The sequence below is a fragment of the Rousettus aegyptiacus genome, unplaced genomic scaffold, assembly GCF_014176215.1.
Source record: "Rousettus aegyptiacus isolate mRouAeg1 unplaced genomic scaffold, mRouAeg1.p scaffold_m13_p_3, whole genome shotgun sequence".
NCBI classification, from domain to species: Eukaryota; Metazoa; Chordata; class Mammalia; order Chiroptera; family Pteropodidae; genus Rousettus; species Rousettus aegyptiacus.
In genome coordinates, this window is record NW_023416306.1 from 39,456,370 (window position 1) to 39,472,590 (window position 16,221).

General features: G+C 31.3%; 1 protein-coding gene across 9 annotated transcripts in view; it reads right to left on the reverse strand.

Annotated features, from left to right (window-relative positions):
• VPS13A (vacuolar protein sorting 13 homolog A) overlaps positions 1-16,221 on the reverse strand; it is a 192,145-nt gene that overhangs the window by 72,402 nt on the left and 103,522 nt on the right. For all 9 annotated transcript variants that reach the window (XM_036218237.1, XM_036218236.1, XM_036218235.1 and 6 more), the window contains 8 exons: positions 12,143-12,235; positions 11,259-11,615; positions 9,890-9,991; positions 8,423-8,581; positions 7,982-8,237; positions 6,461-6,621; positions 5,370-5,473; positions 899-1,181 (listed from right to left, as the gene is read on the reverse strand). In XM_036218237.1, coding sequence (XP_036074130.1) covers positions 899-1,181; positions 5,370-5,473; positions 6,461-6,621; positions 7,982-8,237; positions 8,423-8,581; positions 9,890-9,991; positions 11,259-11,615; positions 12,143-12,235 — 1,515 coding nt within the window. The remainder of the gene's footprint in view (positions 1-898; positions 1,182-5,369; positions 5,474-6,460; positions 6,622-7,981; positions 8,238-8,422; positions 8,582-9,889; positions 9,992-11,258; positions 11,616-12,142; positions 12,236-16,221) is intronic.

Below are 16,221 nucleotides of genomic sequence, written 5' to 3' on the forward strand. Positions count from 1 at the left end.
CTAGGATTAAACCTCAAATCTATCTGACAGTGAAGTGCCAATTCTTAACCACTATATCTGGCAACCATAAGGAAAAACAGATATTCTCTTATCACAGATATGTTACTGTCACTCCCCCAAAAAATTTGTCAGAGAAGTATAAACATATAGTAAATCCAATAATTAATAAACTATAATAAAAATAATAGATTACAATGAAGAACTACTTTATTTTTGATAATCATGGCAAATGGAATATTAAAACCTTAAGGTGGAGAGATTCCTGTTATAACAATAGGAAGTAATTGGGCATAATCTGTTAAAACAAAGATTTAAAAGAGAAAGTATCTTTATAGGACATAAAATCCTTTTTAAAAACCGGCCTGAGACTAATACAATGTAGCAGCACTTTTTCCATTTAAGTCTAGTACATAAATATTATTTTAATGTAAATCCTCATACTTTTTTAAAAAATTAGTATCCATCCATATAAGATATGAAATATACAGGCATGGAAAAGATTTAAAAGTATATATTCTAAAACTAAAATATTTTTATCTGAAGTGTTACCTTCAGATGATGTGATTTTAAGTAATTTTTATTATCTCTATTTTCTAAACTTTCTAATAGGAATATATATTACTCTCATAAATATTTCTTAAATGACATATCTCATTTGTGTGTGTAATTTATATTCAACTTAGTAGCTAGATTTCTAAGGTAAAGCAGTGGGAAATATTTCTTTTTAAATCCTCTTTTTATACAACATAATTGAAACATTTCCATTTGAAATTGTTACCTATCACTAGTACTATACCTTTTATTATAACTTTAAAACACTGTTTTATTGTTCATAATTTTAAATTAACTAAAGCTACAAAATCAAAGACACAAAGGCATTTACAAAATTCCAGAATACCTCTAAGTAATAAGCAATTTTGTAAGGAAGAAGATTTCGGAGTAGGATAGGTGGCCACAGATGCAATACATATGGTAAGTCCCAACCATCTTCGGAATACACTGACAGAGATGTCAAAACATCTTTTTCTGGAACAACATTAATGATAAATGGTTTCTTGGAAGGGTTTGTAGGTCTACATTTCTTCTTTAGAGAAGTACCATCATTTTTAATAATTTCTTCAAAGTCTATTCCTTCGCACATTTGATAGTCCTTGTCTTCTGGCTTCAGAGAAAGGAGTGATCTGCATAAAAGATTAAACGATATGCTTGAAAACATTAAATTATATGATTATATGCTTTAGAACAATAAAATTGCCTCCCTCAAAACTATTATAGTACATTTTTATATTTTCACATTCTTCTTAGAGATAGGTAACACAGACAGATATTTTCATCTTAAATTTCTGGAAACAAATCAAGATATTTGGCTTTCCAGAGACGAATATTTTTCTTACAAATGTACTGTCTCAAATGTAGGTTTACAATGAAACTATGCATGCTGTCATATGGATACTGGACTTACGGGGATGATCACTTCATAAAGTATAAAAATGTCTAATCACTATATTGTATACCTGAAACATAACATTGTATATCAACTGTAATTGAAAAAAGGATATTTACAATAACTAGTTTCATACAAAAAATACAAATCATATAGATCATATATGCAAAGCAAGCATATACTATTATCTATGACTTGTACATTTAACTTAAAGAAGTTGGCTTTCCTAGATACATGGTCCTGAGAGGAAAAACATGCTAGGAATGAGTTCATGAGCTTGATAAATATTTCTATTGAAAAAATTAATCACCAGTTTTACAAGATTAGTGAAATGAATAGATACTTAGCTTTATTGAAATGGGCGCAGGTTGCAAGAAGATAGTGACAAATCCATATATTTAAATATCACACTCTTTGTTTACATTTCACCTATATTTTAGGTTTAATAATTTTTAAACCTAAGCTATATCCAAGTGTAAACACTTAAGAAATATTTTATACTTGTATGGCTAATCAATGATTGTAACACTATCTGTTAGAGATAAAAAAAAAAATTGTCAATTCTATCTCTATCTCTGATTATTTTCTGAAGCTCTAGTCCTAAAATTGTAAGTATCTGCTACATGCTTTTGTAATGTCTGATCGTGCCTTGAGTTTGCTAGACTGAACTGTGAACTCACCATACCCACTTTTCCTCTGTGTGTTCTTTCTCAGGAAATTCCAGCTACTGGCACTGTGGACTATGAAACAATATTAGACTTTCCTTCTCCCCTGACATACACTTAAATATAATGATCTATTAAATCAGTTATAAGATTTAGCCCATCCTATGTCTACATTCTGTGATTTTCATTTTCTTTTTCATCTATACTTCTAATACTTAAAAACTTAATTTTCCCTAAATTAAGCTAATGCCAATATACTCATCCAGATCACCAAAATATTTTATTAGACTCATTATTTACCAGAGGTCAAACTGAAAATGAACAAATGAGTATGTCATTCTTGACTCTTAGAGAGATCCCAATCAGGCAGGAAATGTATTGTTAAAAGATAACTACTGTACTATGATAGGTACCAAAAACATGTACACAGCCAACTGAGGGCATGAGAATATGGTTAATTCTTTCTAGTCTGGCTGCAGACTGTTTTGCAAAAGAGAAAATTTTCCCAAAAAGCTTTGTTCTACAGAAAAGACTTGAATTAGAGAAATATGCAAGGTTAAAGGAAAGTTTAAGAAATGAATGAGTAAACACAAAAGATGATCAACGGCAAGAGGTTCTGGATAAGAAAAGCTGATGGAGTGAATGATCTTGAAACAGAACATCAAATGTTCTCAGAGAGAAAGGAAAAAACATGATATTAAAGGTGAAGACAAAATTTATATAAATGAGGGCAAGAAAATGAGAGATCAACTACCTCAATGTGATCTTAGATCTTTCAAACTTCATCTTCCAATATAATCCAATCAAACCTTAACTATTCTTTATAGACTTACATACACCGTTTTCATGCCTCCTTATCTTGTTCTTGCAATTCCTTGACCTTAAAATTGTCTTTCCCTGCTCGTCTCCACATTACTATATTTATAATTCATGTACCTTTCCAGGAATCAATCATTAATCTGTCTTTCATAGTTTTCTACAACTATTAACTCTTTCTGTAACTCTCTGGAACCCATCATTTTTCTACATTCTATATTTCATAATATATCAGTCTCCCAAAGGGAGACTGCTGTTCCAATTCATCTTGGTATCCTATAGTAGTGCCTTACATACAATAAGAACACTTGATAAATGTTAGTCAAATGAATAAAATTTAAGAATCAGTATATGTCAAATTTTACAGGTATAATAAATAGCAACTTGTTAATTTAAGACCTCATATCACTTATTAAAAATTTTTTCTACTCCTGTGCTCTCTGCCTACTTGATAGCTAAGCACATACACATTACAGGTTCATAAAACATTTCATCATTACTGAAGCACAGGGATGAGACAGGCTCTCTGTGCTAGTGTACACATTCACGCACACTCAGATTGCTCTTGAAGTGGAGGTGGCACTGCCATCAATGTAGTACAGACCTGTGCAAAGTACTAAGCAGGGAAGCACCATTCACAAAAACTGCGATGTGAACGGCATCCCTGGAGGTGTGAAGTACAGTGGCCCGGGGTGCTTCAAAGCACCAGGATCTGAATCCATGTTTGTGTAATTCTACAGTTTGTGCTTTTTACTTTGATTAAGATCACCCAATCAATCCCCCTTGTGCTATATATGCGTGCTGTTGAAGGATAATTTTCAAAAGTGGGTAAAATCATGATTCTCATAGATATACAAAGTGAACAAATGTTAAAAGATTTTATTTAACGCAATTAAATGAGAAAATTGGTAAGACATTACAACTGTTTCCAAGAAAGACTCCAAAGAACAGACACATTCTCTAAATCAAGAATACTGAAATCAATCTGCAAGTGAAAGGAGAGCTGGTCTTCTGCACAGCAGAGGGGAGTCAACTGAACCTCCAAGACTTCATATCTTTAATATAAGTATACCTACCTCTCTAAGAATTGGATAAGAAGAGTATCAAATATGAAATCCAAGCTGGCTTGTCACTAATAATTCTAATAAAGATTGATGAGCTTCCATGTAACAAGTTAATATTTAGCCTTGAACACAAAAGTATACTCTAGAGGCCTAACTTTTCTATGAACAGTCACCAAATATACAGTAATAATTTATTAAAAACAAAGCAGACTGCAACGAATATTTATTATCCAAAGACAAAATGAATTTAAAGTTCTTCGTAGGAATTTTTAAACACCCTACATGCTCCAATCTTTGGTCTTGTAACCCACCCAAAATCCTCTCTAGAACAAGGTCAGATACTGTAAACAATTATTTTGTTATTCTCTCAACTGAATTCTTTCCCTCAGCAAGTTTGAATTAAGCAATAAAATACTCATTAGACGGTCTAAACAATAAAATATTCATTATGGTGAGGTCTAATATCTGAAAATATGTGCCTAAAACTGCTAGATTATCTTCTAAACACTAGGGAACCAATCCTGAACTCCTCGATATGGGTCAAAATGAATAAAGACAGGAGATATTTAAGCACTTATAGTTTTGCTTATAGTTTCACCTCTCCATCTTTCTGTAGCCTAAGTGTCCATATCTAGTGTGTGTTCTGAATGATACCTTAGACAAACTATGATGTTTAATCTGAGGAAGGTTTTATTTTCTAATAGAGTTTACTCTCCATTTTTCCTCGTTTTAAATTTTCAATTCAAATTATATATCCTGAAAAAGAATACTCATTTGTTATGTTAAACTTGTAATTATGAGACTAGCCCTCATTAGTATTTTGTTACAATTTTAATAATTCTTTCTTAAGATTTTATATCATTTAATGAAATTACTTTAAATACATAAGACTGATTAAAATTCTATCACTAAACAATCTAAAGAAGAGTGTGCAATAAAAGATAAAATGTATGTTTTCTAAAGAAATTTCAAAAAAATTCTATCATAAAACTTTTGAAAAGTAAAAATCATTTCATATAGTATATATAAATCCAGAAGCCACCAATCACCCTTAAGTAGACTTTTTAAAGAATCATGAATATATATGATTGTGGTTATGAAGGCCATATTGCAAGCATGAAATAACTGTATTTACTAGTAAAGCATAATTTACATAGTATAAATTAAATGTATTAAATAATATTTCTTAAAAATACCTTCTAAGTACCCTGAAATTTCTAAGTACCCTGAAACTCAGTAAGATGAGATGAGATATTAAGGGATGGATATGCTCACAACTTGATAATTTAAAGACTGATATTCCTACCAAATTAGAACTAAAAATTCTGTAAGAGATCTTAGAGCAAACAAAAAAAATAAATAAAGAAAGAAAAAAATCACCGGTAAGATGCTAATGGTATGTTAAATTCATTTCCAGGTGAAGCTGTTCCCAATAAAGTATCTCCTTCATACACAGAAAGTGGGATTGAAAAATGATTTCTCATCTGGAAAAGAAAAAGAAATAGTATTTAGAATAATTAATCTACGAATCTAAAGGCATTAAAAAACATTCCATCTAAATATCCCAACGAAGGAACTATCAAGCAATATTTATCTTGCTAATACAAATTATAAAAGAAACAAACATTGAATTATTTTTCCTACAAAATACAAGTTTCCACATGCACATGAGTAAACTATCTAAGGCTCAGTAAAGATCCACCTAAAAGGGGTAGAAAGAACAATTTTTGGTGCTGACACATATTATAGTTCCTTTTCTCATCAGCCAAAGTGGTAAAACTTGTTTAGCACAGAAATTGTTGGTTTTAGTGTCTTACTAGTGGGACAAAATTAGTCCTGGCCTAAAGGCCGCTCGATTGAGTCCCACCTAAAAAGTTAAAAATAAGGACTGAAAGGATCACTTTCAAACTAACATAACTATGTTGGAGAATAAAGTTCAAAATATATAAAGTGTCAAGGCAATTCAATGGAAAATACATTAGTGGATGCCTGGGAAGTAGGAAGAGAGGAAACTTTGGGAGGAAGATAAATTAATTATCATAATTATAATGAAGGTTTCATAAGTAGATTTTTGTTTCAAAACTCAACTTTAAATATATGCAATTTATTATACATCAATTTTACCTTAATAAAACTATAAAAATTTTCTCACCATATCCTGTACTTAAAAAATCTAATATATATATATATACACACACAGTACAAAGACCTAAAATAAAATATTAATGGCTTTATTCTTACAAAAAGGTTTTACAAAATAGTCCTACAACAAAATCATAAGAAGTATGTTCAACAAAATCCTATCACTGCTCACATTAGAACAGTATGATTACTGGTAATGATTATTCTTTTTGATATTAGCAGTATTTCTACCATAATTTGTGTTCTTTTGGTAGTAATTTGCTTCAGTTTAGTTTTTTTTATTAGCACACAAATATCACATGCTTTACAAAAAAAGAATCATTTCCTACCTGCACTGGGGATCGAACTGTTACCTTCTTATTTCCTTCCACTGTATCAATTTGGCAAACAATAGACCTTTCAACTCCAGATTCTCTGTGTCTTACAGTGTATAGTCGTCGACCCACTTTTGTTAAAGGAATTTTATCAGCAGTAGAGTGATTAGCAGGTGCTAAATTGAACATATATGAAAATTTTTATTATAAATAATCATATATTAATTTTAAATAGATGTTAAATATCAGAAACATGGGATGATTTCTTAAAGTTATGAATAATAGTCCCTCAAACCTTTGGATTTAAGACTATACAGAAGAGATTATACAAAGGGTAGTTAGTTCTTTTATAGATACAATGTGTTCAAAGGGATATTTTAAAAAGCCACAATGCATTTCCACAGCATTCATTTAAAATCTTTGAAGCTTTTAACCAAAAAAAAAATTTAATTAAAAAAATCATTCAGTACTTTGACTTACGGCAACACTTATAAACAAAAAGGTTTCAGAAACCTTTTTAAATAATTGAGAGGATCATAACATGCAAGAACACTGATCTCTGATTTGCTATTATAATAACCAGAGCCTAATACCTTCATGTATTCATCAGCAATTACCAAGGCAGCTGCAATTTTTCAGTTTTTAATTTTTCCAACAAAGTGTGACACTTTGCAATATCTAGGATTTGATTATACAAAATTTTATGCACATTATCTAATATATATACATATGCCATATTGGGGAGTGAATTACTTATTTACATAAATCCTCCCACTCCATTCCTAAAATGTTAGTTCAAAAACTTATGAAAACAATTCAATGACAATGCTAGGACAATACTTGAAACCTAGCCATTGCTGTGCATCATTTCCTGACTAAGAGAAAGCACTAGCTATCTATCAGTTTTGGTACTCTAATCTCATATCTAATTAACCTTTTAAAGGCTCTCTTCCATAACTATTTAAATGTCAAAGTTTTGAAAGTGGTGTGGGTGAGGCTTTGGGATTGTTTAACTTCACAATGAGTAGATATTATGGTAATTTAAGATTTAATTTACTTTCGCCTTTCATGAAAATGAAAAACTTTTGGGAAGCAGAAAGGACAAAAAAAAATTCCACCTCAATAGACAGAATGTAATTACTTACAAAGCCCCAAACCATTACAATGGGCCATTTCTATAAATTCAAACCTTATTTTGAATTCATTCAGCTGCATTGGTGGAATATGACTGAGTCATACCAGAAGCGGTAAAACAACAACTAAGAGATATAGTCTGTAAAAGCCAAATGAGCATGAGATGTACTATTTTTCCTCCCCAAAAGATTAAGCAGTAAATTATCAGGCTCTAAATAAAGCAATGAACAAAAAGTTAGACTTTAGCATACAAAAATATAGTAACAGCAGCAACTAAAGCCCTGTAAAGAATGAAACAAAATTCCCAACCTAGCAAGAAGGAAATTTAAAAAATGAGTAAAATAGGATGTAAAATATAACTTAAAAGAAATTAAACCCCTAGGAAGGTAATTTATCACTTACTAAGAAGGATGAAGAAAAGTTTGCTGCTTAGGCTGGTCATTGCATTGAAATGATCATTATCTTTAGTTCGTACATAATCCATACTTAAACTCTCCTCATTTTTCAATACATATGATTTTGTCATTGGAACGTTGACTACACTAAAAGAATCACTTGGTGAAACAGTGATAGTAAGTCCAAGAGAATTTAAGATTATAAATGGTGCTAGATCTCTTATGAAGACAGGTGAAGATCCAGTGGCAGCTTCTGCAAATGCCTAAACAAGAGTTATTGTAAGTAAAATAAAATGAAACTTGGAAAAATAAATGACAAGCAGAATACTAATGAACACACTACAAACAACTAAATAGTAAAAAAAAAAAAAAAAGTCTTATTCAATAAAGAAAAGGATTAACTCAGACTAGTACAGCAACATTTAAAGTTTCAAATGTCTTTTCTTACCTTAACTAAATTATTTAACATTACAAGACCACATTTGGATAATGTAATGTTTAGTTGGTCTTTTGAATAGAAACTGATGACAGTTTTATATTCTGGCACTCTGTAATTTTCTTCTTCAGTATCTGACTCAACAATGGCCTTTTTTGCTTTCTTTTTCATCTAAAATGACATATAAATTATAGAAATATAAGGAAAGTATATTCCTATGAGCACAACATAACTAATTTTGTAAAGGAAAGACAAACTTTAGACAAATCCCAATAACAACGTTAGAGAGAGCAAAAATTTTATTAGTTCCACTGCCTCACTGGAATTGCTTGGACACCAGCCAACTGAGGTCACAAAAGACAGGGGCAGTATTAGAGAAAATACTGATACTAGAATGACAGGCACATTTTAGGAGAAAAAAAAAAACTGCTAAATGCATGTGGCATCAGAATGAAAATGAAAAGCACATACTTCATAGCACATGGAAATTCAAAGCGAGAAGTCATTTATTCTATTGGTCATGCTATAAAGAAAGAACAGAAAACCAGGGACTTAAAAAATCCAACAACACTTTCAGAACTAGAACCTAGAATTCATGAGAATCAATACCATCTACCTTTTTTCAGGATTCACAGATCCACTGCAGTGTATATTCTGACCTAAAAACCACCAAGTAAGTTACTTTGTCCAAATACTTTATCTGAAATATGTGGAAAATCAAATGTAGTGATCCAATACAAAAAGCTGGACATGTCAAGCCAGTCACCATTGTTATTACTTTAATTGGCTTTAAACCACTGAAAATTTGTCTGCATGTTGACTGAATCTTCATTAGGGAGCAGCCATGCTAGTAATTTTGTAGCCTCCTGCTTCAGAAGCACAATTTCATCCATTTAAAGGTTCAATTAAAAAAAAAAAATCCAGTTTATCCACTTGTGAACTATATAGCACGCTTAAAAATAAAATAAAGGTTGTTGTTCTAACGATTATATATATTCATACTATATTACGAGTAATATTTTCTTCTACATACACACCAGTCAGAAGACAAAGGAAACTCAGGATAAACAACTTATCAGATGCCAGTGGCATTTTAATACGAGTGGGTACTCTGTAGCCAGAACTGTATGCTACCTCTTCTAAGGCATTATTACTTATTAAACCCCTTAACCTCTCTATTCTCAGTCCTCGCACCTGTTAAAATGTAGTTGAAAATATTATCTTCTTCAGACACCTGCTGTGTTAAAGCAAGAATACACTGTGTACAGTGTCTAGTACATATGTTACATATTTATTTGTATTAGAAAAAGCATAGGAGGCATTGGCTTCGGTTTGAAAATTACACTCAGAGGTTAAACAGGAAAGCATGAAGCAAGGCTCATAATGAGATAACTTGAACTTTGTTGTGATAAAAATTAATGTGTCTTGTGTGGTGTAAGCATCCTCAATTTTTGAAAACTTTTCGGACTTCAAATATACCTTGATTCCAAGATTCCACGGTCTAAAATCCTCAGTCTGATCAATTTCTAAGGGTTCGAGCAAAGGCTCCCAGACACCAAACATTTCGTTGTAATAATGTACCTATAAAGAGAATTTTTAATTTTTCAAATAAGGCATTCTGGTATTTGCTAAAATGATCTTCCATGCTGTTTCCCACTACCATTCCCTTTTTGGCTGTGCTATTTCTCCTGTACGAAAACTGTACTATATGCCATTCATTAGTTTCCTAGACAAACTCTCTCAGCACTTTCCATACCTGGTTAATTTCATAATTTAGTCTTCACGATTTAATCCAGATAAAACTCTCTTTTAAACATCTTTCTCTGATTTCCAGGCTGGGCTAAACATCAAAATCTGTGTTCATCTATCATATATTATTGACATAATAGCATGTCTCCCTATCTCTATTGACTTTTCAAAAGCCTTTGAAGGAAAATAACATAGAATTCAATGAGTGTTTATTTATTTTAATTCGCTGAACTTCGTGGAAATGTCATATCAAATCCTCTGCAATACATACAGAATTCTAGCCAGAATTTGAACATTTGTAATCTAGTCAGTCATTTCCACCTCAATGCAAATAATATAGCAGCTTATATTTCCCTATTTGATGAAATGTAAATTATCAGATTAGTTTCCACTAGACAACTCAATTAACAATTTAACCAAAGTAACTCTGGGGATAATGCTATACAGATAAATTCTGAAGCAAAATATATGTTGGCTCAAAGCATGATTCTCTCATATAAAGTATTCTCACAAAAATTTGAAAGATTCCCACTGGAGTATAAAGATTCTGCACTGTATAAAAGTATAAGACATATCCTTCTAAATCTTTAGATCACTCTTTCAGAAAAGATTCTGAAATAGTCTATTATCCTTTTAAAGGAAAAACGTTATTCAATTTAATTATTAAAAATAAGAATTTTCAATTTAATCAACAACTGTCTATTAATATATTAAGTTGTAAAATCAACTAAAATATAAACTTAATGTGGATAGGTACTCTAAAAGTAACTTAAAATATCAAATAACATCATTTTGCTCAATGTTGTTTTGTTACAACATTGATGAGATATTATGGGAATTTAACTCTTATTTATATCAGTTAGCCTATTGGTTTTGTTGTTTTTCTTAAAGTCAAAGAACCTACTGATGATAGGTTAGGCCTTACTGTACACATAAAAACTATATGAAGGCAAAAATTTGTAAACTTTCTTCTAAAACTTTTGTAAGCCAACCTCATATTTACAATATTTTCAATTTAAATATTTAATAAGATTCCCAAAATATTCCATGTGTAGCATTATTTATTATAAAATCTGGCCAAAATATTATAAACGCTTACTTCTAGCTCAAGCTGACAGTGGAGATTTATGAGGGAAGTCCAGTTTTTGCCTTCCCCTGAAAAACGCGATTTTGCCAAAAGCATTGGGACTGTTCTATGACCAATTCCAGCCTCGAGAACTATGAAAATAGAATCAATGTTCATTTTTATTGTCTCTCCATTGGGTACCAATTCAGCTGTGGGAGGTACGTTTTCAACTTCATTTGGTTCTTCAAGAAACCACATTTTTAAACTCTTTGTATCCTTCTTTTCCCACAAATGTGCTGTAGAAGAAGCAGTTTCTTGTGGAATGGTTTCCTTAGATGTATAAAGTGCTGAAGTTATAGTAATCACAGTATTTATGATAACTGGTGAAACCTAAGGGAAAAAAATTAAACTAATAAAAAAATCTACTCATACCACTTTTAAAAATACATACTTCAAAAAAAATTAAATACATTTGATTAAGGATCATGAATCGTATTAAAATAAAATGAAATAGCAGGAATAATTATTGCCTATAAAATTTTTGATTATCATAACTAATGATAATCAAACTAATTTTTGATTATCATAACTAAAATTTTTGATTATCTTAACTAATTTCAACTGTCAAGATATTTGCTTGAATCTTGTAGACATTAAAACTGATCAAGTGTAATTTCAACTATACATACTATAGGGATGTTAGATGTTAACCACAGAAGTAGTCCAACACTAATAATAAAATATATAATATTTATTACAAAAATACATATGAAATATCACTTCACATATTTTTTAAAACTGTTTCTTTTTTGCTTATTTAACCATGAAAAGACTTGCTATTATAATTGCTTTTTTCTAGGTTTTATTTATTTTTTATAAAGTTAACTAAAGATCTAAATGACTACGTTTGGACTCACCTTTAGTGTCAGAGATTTTACCGATATATCAATCATTTGTGGATCTGAACCCATCTGAGTAGCTTGATAGAACAAGTCACAGGGCTGCAAAACCTATGAGGAAAACATCAATACCACTAAATTAACATTGTTCTTAAAATATTTTTATTTAAAGACTTTCCTAGTAACAGCTAACTATGCTAAACAAACAAGTTAGTGAAAACTGCTGAAAAAATGTGACTCAATAACACACTTCTTAATTATCCTTGTGCTGGCTGGAATATTACTGCTTGCCTGTCGCCCATGGGAACATAGGCTGTCACCCATAGGAACTTAACATTCTAATAATAAGCTTTCTGCTTCTGTACCCCCACTTGCACAACTGATCTGTGGATCCACAGGTAGTGAATAGAAGAAAAATTGACCTCTGTGTTCAGACAGAATGAAGAACGGGGTTTAGGGCTTAAAAACCCTGTACCTCTACATTTCGAGGCTGCTTAATTTGGGGTCTGTGTACCCCTGGCAGACCCCTGGCTGGCTGAATAAAGAGTGTGTTTCCTATAACTCACTGATTTCTGGTGGTCCATGTGTCTTTAGGGGGCTGGCAGCTACAACATCTTCTTTACTTATTATTTATAGTAGGAAGTATTAATATTAACAATATTAATAAAATGATATAAGAATTTCTTAAATATACGAAAAACCATAAAACCTACTAAAATAAAATTTTATCATGGTATTTCTTCCATTATGGAATTACAATGAAATAAATTAATCTATATAAGAAAAGCTACAAAATTAACTGAGTTCTTCCTGATTGCATAAGCAGGTTTCTGCCCTCTAGTACTCAGTAACTCACATTCCTCCCAAACAGAAAATACGTTCTATCTTCTCCTAAGGTTTCTAAATGTCTTATCCCATTACAGCCCAAAGTCCAAAATTACATTATCTAAATCTGTATCTCATCATATATCTCTCATCCATGTCTCTTATTAATTCAAAAAGTCAAAATCTCATCTATCTCTTATCAGCTAAAAGTCCAGAATTAAATCAGGTCCAGGTGCTGATGAAATTCCTGGGTGTAATCTATTAAGTATAGCTGCTAGGGCAAAATTTCTTTCCCTTTGTGGAATTGTGAAACTAAGATGAGTTCTCCGCTCCCACCCCTCCCAGCATAGAATGGTGAAACAGACACAGGATTATTACACATATTCCAGTTCAAGCTGTAAAAATAAAGTAAAAAGGAGTCAGTGGTCCAAAGCAGTTCTGAAACCCAGCAGGGTAAATGAGTTTCTTGATTAGGTTTCAAAGCCTAGTAATAATTCTTTGTGGCTCTCAGCTCCACCCTCTGAGACATCCTTCTTTCTTTATAAAAAGTAGCACAAGTTTGCAGCCAAGTAGTTTTATCATCCTGTTTCCTGCCAGTAGCATTTTGGGAGTTCAAGAATCTCTCTTCGTTTTGTATTCCCCATCCCTCTTGGTCTGTGCTGGCAGTTCTCCTGCTAAAATAATTTTCTTAAAGGGAGAGAAATTGTGCCCTAGCAGCTATACTTCATCGAACATTAAAAAGGCCACTGTAGATTTCACGAGGTTTTACTCCATTAGGCAAAAGCCACATTCACAGATCTGAGATAAACATGGCCTCCTGCTCAGACAGCTTAGGGGTGACACTCAATTCCTAGAGTTCCTCTGGTTTGATTAAGACACATGAAATAAATACATAGTAATTTCTTGAAAGGGCCCTTTTGTGACTAAATATTATGATTTTTTGAGCTGAGGTTGAGCAAAAGGTTATATAATCACAGTCTTTTCTATATGCTATACTTTGGCAGTCAATTCTGACTTATAACATCTTATATTGTTTGGAAGGCTAAGAATTATCAAAATCAATGAGTCCTGGTTCTTTTCATTTAACCATTCTTCCCACAATTTCTCTCCCTGTTCTGGCATTTTACTATAAATAGTAGAAAACCAGGCAGCTGAATACCTTCAAATCAGGCAGCTTGGAAATCTCTGTAGCTATATATCCATGTTGGTCACTTACAAGTTCTACTTTACACATAACTGCAAGACACAATTTGCAAAGCTTCCTGTGACTACATATCAAACCATCTCTCTAATTTCTAATCACATGTCTTTTATTTGCTTTCTGAGTCATCACTGGCAGCATCCTGTGACCATTATTTCTACCAAGAATCTGTTCAACAAAATTTAGGCTTTCTCTATCACTCTCCTTAAAGTTCCTCCAACTTCTACATATATGACATCCAAACCCATTCCCCAAAGAAATCACATTAAAATCTATTATTATTCTAATAAATCAACAAGAGAGACTGGTATGTTACATAATAATATATTATTTCTTGAAACTTCAAGGATAGAAAATTTCAACTACATTATAATACATACATAATTCAAGATTTTCAATATAAAATTTGTGTTATTTCTTCATCTTAGAAAAGGCAAAAAAAAGTATTATTATAAATACACATACAAGTTTCTAACTTAAAGTTTTAAATTGGTCTTTTTTTAACAGCCGCTTCCCAAAATAATATAAATGTATGCTTTGCTTTAATCTTTACCCAATTTCTATATGTTCAAGTCTAGTTGTTACCTAGGATTAAAAAATATCAGTGGTCTAACATATTTATGACGAAATGATATTACAATCAAAGTGTCCATAATACAGTCCATACAAATTAATTTAAAAATATAGAAACATGTCTTAAAATGGAATTACTTTCTTACCAGTATAATTTTATTGTCTCCAACTACATCCATTGCAATTTTAATTCTATTTTTATCATTTTTTTCCTCCTTTCTACTCTAAATCTCACCAGATAGCTCCCAGTTTTACATGATTTTCACATGGAAGATTTATTAACACACTAAAGAGTTTACACATAAATTCACAAGCAAAGTACAGTAATGTTAGCTCACTTAGCAATGGGAATACAATAAGGATGAATCCTTATTACAATTCAAGGAACAAATAAGAATGTGATTTTGCAGATGATATTTATAAAATCTAACATTGATTAAAATATTAGTACAGGTCATAAGTTTAGGAAAGTTATAGAATAAAATAAATTCATTTAAAGAAGCTGATAACCATTTACAATAGGCATTAACTACCGAGATAATGATAGCTCTTTCTAGAATTTAGAAATTTATTTTTAAAATATTATAAAATCCTAATGGGTGAAATAAATTCAAACAAATTTATACTCTACAGGCAGCAAAGATGAGAATATTTCATATGTTACTACTTCAAAAAATCTGGGGTCATATATCCTTTGAAAATTAAATCCTCAGGAAAAAAAAAAAGCACACAAAGTTCTCACTTAATGTACTTGATAGGTTCTGCAACATTAAGTGAAACTATGTATAATGAAACCAATTTTACCACTGAGTAATTGATATAAACAAGAGTTATGTTTTTACAGCATCTCATCATTGTTAACAAAATGTCATCATTGTTGTTAACAAAATGTTTTTCGAAGACCTGTTGTACATAACATTTTATATAAATATTTTCAAAAGGTTCATGAATCTCTAATAAATATCTTTGGACCCCATGGATGAATACAGAATTAAGAAACTTTGTTCTAATATAAAATGAATACAATACCAAAGTTCCACTAATTACAACTTTCCAAAACATATGTGCTAGTTGGCCATAAATATCCTTCTTGAAATTCCCTATAATTATTCAAGTTTCCTTTGGCATATGGTTGCTCAGCTAAAGATCTCCTTTTCTAGAATGGTTTCCATCTGTGAATTGAACATCTTTGTGGCAGAGCAATAATCCACCTACAAATCGAAGTCATTTTGAAAAAAAAAATCTCTGCTTAAAAGTATAAGAAAGCTACCAAGGCAACCTTGCAAAGCCCCAGAGTAGTAAAAAAAAAAAAAAAAAAAAAAAAAAAAGGATGTTATCTCGAAACTTGGTAGTAGTACCTTCTAGTTAGTTGTCAAATTCTTTGGCTATACACTAAGCAGAAGGCTACTGCTAAGTGGAATAGAATAGTCAGTTATTTCAGAATGGTCAGCAGAATGGGGCTGAGAAGGAAAAAAAAAAAAAAATTCAGAATCTGCCA